General features: G+C 41.9%; 1 protein-coding gene across 1 annotated transcript; it reads left to right on the forward strand.

The window, feature by feature from the left end:
• Window positions 1–252: 252 nt before the first annotated feature.
• Window positions 253–4,563, forward strand: LOC124533722 (brahma-associated protein of 60 kDa). The gene is made up of 8 exons (XM_047109174.1): window positions 253–622; window positions 2,265–2,521; window positions 2,599–2,831; window positions 2,919–3,001; window positions 3,161–3,289; window positions 3,371–3,841; window positions 3,913–4,023; window positions 4,120–4,563. Exons 1-8 carry the CDS (start codon window positions 482–484, stop codon window positions 4,333–4,335), a joined length of 1,641 nt encoding a protein of 546 aa, XP_046965130.1. The 5' UTR covers window positions 253–481; the 3' UTR covers window positions 4,336–4,563.
• Window positions 4,564–5,414: the final 851 nt, after the last annotated feature.

The raw sequence follows: 5,414 nt of genomic DNA on the forward strand, positions 1-5,414 counted from the left end.
CCTTTATTCAGCCGATTTTAATATAGACAAAACGAAGAAAACCTTTCTAACAACTAAAAATTCAAATATAATTATGCAATATTAAGTATGAGTGTTTTAAATAACAACTCTAGCTGTTTTTAGGGAATACATAATTTTCATGAACTAATTTTCGTATAAATTTTAATGTTTGATTTAATGAATTACTCCTTTTCGTTTGCTAAGTAAAATGGTCAGATCCTTAGCCTAAAAATAATATTTTTAATCTGCGCTTTTAGCATTTTCAATATGGCGTCTCGGCGTATGTAAATGTCAGTTCACAGTTTCAATGCTATATTTTTTACAAATCATAACATATTTCAATTATTAAATAGTGTATTAGTAAACGTAATCTAAACTTTGAATTCGTTATAAGATTTTCCCAAGTGACGTGATAAAAACAGTTGCTTCTATGTAAGATGAAGTGTTTTTATTCTTAGAAAGTGCAATTTTGTAAGTTATAATGGCACAGCGTTTTCCGGCGAGCGGGCCTAGCCCTGCGCCTCCTGCTGGTGGTATGCCACCGCAGCAGCGATATCCTGGACCAGCACCACCTCAAGGATCTCCCATGCCCCCAAGACCATATTCTGGACCTACATTTCCGGTATTGTATTATTTTAACTAACATAATAAGCAAATATTTTTTTTTATGTATTACTTTTTATTTAAGTTTTTTTAATGTTATAAATTTCGAGGTAAATTAATACAGCATAGTTATGAACAATCTCTTGTTCTGGGTGTTGTTACTCATTATACATTAAAAACATAACAACATAAACTTTAATTACTAAAGTTTTTTTGTTATATGTATTTTCCGATGCAGGATAATATGTTCAACAATTAAGTTTTTAAATTTTATTATAACTATAAATTCAATTTTTAGTATGGCATTTATGTCAAATATCATTTTGAGAATCAATACCAATAATTAAAGAACTCTCACCAGTGAGAATTCTTCTTGCAAGTAGTTTATTTAAAAGTAAACTGCAACCTTATATGTAGCATAGGAATCTTTGACATCAATGTCGTAGAAGAAGAATATTTAGATATGATAAGAAGAAATTCAAATTTATTTTCAAGTAAATAGAGTTTTACTAGAGCTTTTAAAACAAAATGTTACTAGTTTGGCATTATTGTTCAATCAATCCTTAAGGCATTTGAACATTGTCAAAGTCGAAGTCAAAAACCTTTATTCAAAATAGAATTGTTTACATTTTCTTATTGATTGTCGAAAATCTACCACCAGTTCTGTATATAATACCTCAGACCTGAGAAGAACCGGCAGAAAGGAAGTCAGCGGATTTATTTTTATATAATGTCAATTTACAGTAATAAACATTGCGCACTATGATAAAGAATATACATAGAAACATATAACAATAAATAGTTACAATAAACATTGCCAACATTGTTTTAATATGTTGTTGGAGTAAAAATTAATGTACATAAGTGTGGAATTTTTTAAATCCTTTAATTCATTAGTAGTTTTTAAATCTATTTCTATTAATCTATTCAGAAAATATTCTAGTATAATATAAGTTGTTTAGTATCCAAATTATGTTTCCATCCCATTTCCTGTTGAAATACTTGGACCTTTATAAAAAAAAAAAACACATTGCATTATTACTCTCCATTGGTGAGAGGAAGTCTGGTTCATTTAGTGCCCAGGGCATGCTCCCAGCCCAATGGTCCTATCCATTTGGCAGCATAACACTCACTAGAGTCACAAAAAAAATTATACAAATAATCTTTTTCTATCTTTTTGTTGTATTTTTTGTGCCATGTAAGTTGGTGAGCCTGTATTTGCTGAGATCACATGGGTTTCTTGTACATTCTGTTTTGACTCACACTACTGTGGTGGAACTGCTTTTACCAGAACTAAGTCAAAAATTATCCAAGAGAGTAACTAAGACAGGTGGTTTTTTTTGTGTCAATAGTCTCACTCACTTATGCCTTTCGTATGATATTCATACATAACAGCATGCACAACCTGCATTCTAGCGAGAACAACAAACTGGTTACACCCTAAAGCCGGAAACAAACCTACAGTAACTCAATCACTGTGAAAACTGTCAAACTCTGGAAAGCACTACCCACTAATATACGGCAATCTAAATTGGTGATCTTTAAGCATCGTTTGAGAAACTGTTACCTATATCTTAAAATGTATGCGTAATAAATAAATAAATGTTCTTTCCTTTCCATTTCTCCTATCTAACTAATTATAGATAAATTTCTGTCTGCAGCCTCGTAGCGGCTTCACTCCCCCACCGGCCGGCAGCGGTGGCGTCCCAACGGGCGGCGCCCGCCCCGGCCCAGCGCCGTACGTGGGCGCGGGAGCGGCCCTGCCCCCCGCCGGGGCCCCCGTCGGCGGCGCGCCCGGGCCCCCCTCGGCCTACAGCGCCCCCCCGCGGCCCCCCTCCGCGCCCTCCGCACCCGCCAAGCGCCCGCCGGACGCCCGGGCGCCTCTCCCGCCCCAGCACAAACCTCAGCACTATGGCGGGTAGGACGAGTATAGTGTTTCACTTTTGATATCGTCGGAGGAGTAAAATATATTTTATAAGCTTAAAATGTTGCTAGCGACGCGTACGGAGCCGGCGGCAAACGCAAGAAACGCTTGGCAGACAAAATCCTGCCGCAGAAGGTGCGCGACTTGGTGCCGGAGTCGCAGGCCTACATGGACCTGCTGGCCTTCGAGCGCAAGCTGGACGCCACCATCATGCGCAAGCGACTCGACATACAGGAGGCGCTCAAGCGACCCATGAAGCAGAAACGCAAGCTGCGTATCTTCATCTCGAACACGTTCTATCCCGGTGGGTGCCATAGAACGATCCCGCTGCATTATGGCAATTGATTTTATGTGCAACGTCTCAAACAACAAAATCTTTGTGCCCTTTTAGGACAAGGCGACAACGCGGTGGCTTCATGGGAGTTGCGTGTGGAGGGACGTCTGCTCGATGATTCCAAAAATGATCCCAATAAGGTACGTCGAAAATGTTACATAATACATATTTATTTACAATAATAGTTGATGGAAGTTTATCCACCTTCATAACTGATTATTTGTCAGTATAATTATATTATATTGTTTTAAATTGCACGGAATCAGATGATACTCATTTATTTATTTATTACTCTTCAGGTGAAGCGCAAATTCTCATCCTTCTTTAAATCGTTGGTGATCGAGTTGGACAAGGAGCTGTACGGACCCGACAACCACCTCGTGGAGTGGCACCGCACCCTCACCACGCAGGAGACGGACGGCTTCCAGGTACGCGGCGCCCCCCGCGCCCCCCGCGCCCCGCCCCCGGCCCCGCAGCCCCCCCCGCGCTACCGACGGCTCTGCCCGCAGGTGAAGCGGCCCGGCTACAAGAACGTGCGCTGCACCATCCTGCTGCTGCTGGACTACCAGCCGCTGCAGTTCAAGCTGGACGCGCGGCTGGCGCGCCTGCTGGGCGTGCACACGCAGGCGCGGCCCGTCATCGTCAACGCGCTGTGGCAGTACGTGAAGACGCACCGGCTGCAGGACCCGCACGAGCGCGAGTACGTGGCGTGCGACAAGTACCTCGAGCAGATCTTCGGCTGCGCGCGCATGAAGCTGGCCGAGGTGCCGGCGCGCCTGGGCGCGCTGCTGCACGCGCCCGACCCCATCGTCATCAACCACCTCATCTCCGTCGAGCCGCCGCACGACAGCAAGCAGACGGCCTGCTACGACATCGACGTCGAGGTCGACGACACGCTCAAGACGCAGATGAACAACTTCCTGCTGAGCACGGCCAACCAGCAGGAGATCCAGGGCCTCGACACGAAGATTCACGAGACGGTAGGGCGGCACTCGCCGGGGTCTCCTCGGCCCTCGAGACCGAGCGTAACGCTGGCAATCGATCGTTTCAGGTGGACACCATCAATCAACTGAAGACGAATCGTGAATTTTTCCTGAGCTTCAGTAAGGACCCCCAGCAGTTTATCCAGAAGTGGCTCGTCAGCCAGTCTCGGGATCTTAAGGTTCGTTTTCAATGTCAAATTCTCTAAATACCCCCATGTAAATACTCCTCGATGAGATCTCACAATAATGAATATGTATCCTCTGCGCGTCCGCAGACGATGAACGGCGGGTCGGGCGCGGGCGCGGGCGGCGCGGGCGCGGGGGGCAACCCCGAGGAGGAGCGCCGCGCCGACTTCTACGGGCAGGCGTGGGCGGGCGAGGGCGTGTCGCGCTACCTGCACGCGCGCCTCGCCGCGCGCCGCCGCGACCTGGAGCTGGCGCTGCAGCCGCACCACCACCACCTGGCGCCGCACCACCTCGCGCGCCTCTAGGCCGCGCCGCCGCCACCTGGCGCCGCACCACCTCGCCTACTTTTATAAATACATTTATTAATTACGACCACAACCTTTTTTATTTCATTCCGGTATCTTTTCTCTAATGAAACGGTAACAATAAGTCTTAACGTGTTAAGAGAGTAAAGTGAAAACAGTATTTGATTTTTGTTCGAATTTATCATATTGAGTTATTTGTATTGCTAAAAATAATAAAATTTAACAATATAAAAGCTGTTTTTTTTTTATTACATTAAAATGGGAATCAACTTCATTCCAGCTGCTTATTAACATAAAATGAGTTCTTAAGTAATAAATTAAAATATAAAAGAACAATAGCAATGATAACAAATCATATACTTTTCTATTCTACGTTACAGAATGTCGTACTAGGTACGTTACTAATGTAATAGGGTAGAATAATACACTATATATATCGTTCCTTAGCATTAATTATCCAATCGCTCAAAATTTTCTCCTCACTGGTGTAACTCAAATGACATGTCAATTCAAAGTCAGTTGTTTATTTTTCTCTTCTCCTATTCTCATTGGAATAGAGTATACATCGGTAGTACTTTCGATAGTTAAAATGAAATAAAATTTGATAAAAATTAAATTTACATACATTTTTATATAAATTTAATTTAATTAAAGTTGTAATTTTTAATCTATATACATATTATATCGTATCACGTGACCTAAAACACGAGCCTCCTTTGTGTAAACGAGGCAAAAACTGTCACTCAGTTCAGTCTCAACTGCCATAGCCGCTAGGCGCTTATTATTTTCGAACATATTAAGATCGTATGCATGTAAAATCACGACTATAGTCGAGCTAATCGTATTACATTATAAGTTATAAATAATGATTTATACCTTATATATTTTGTATGGATTTTATTTTCTTTTCTGTAGGAAAGAAAATTATATACAGAATATAATAAATTACTGAAATATTTGCAACATATTGGCTAAAACACAGTTAATACATATATATAAAATAAAAGCTGAGTAAAATATTATCGATCATCACTTCGAGTAACCGTCAATTTTATTATCAAATAATGCCGTCAAAACAT

This window comes from Vanessa cardui, chromosome 11 (genome assembly GCF_905220365.1).
Source record: "Vanessa cardui chromosome 11, ilVanCard2.1, whole genome shotgun sequence".
NCBI classification, from domain to species: domain Eukaryota; kingdom Metazoa; phylum Arthropoda; class Insecta; order Lepidoptera; family Nymphalidae; genus Vanessa; species Vanessa cardui.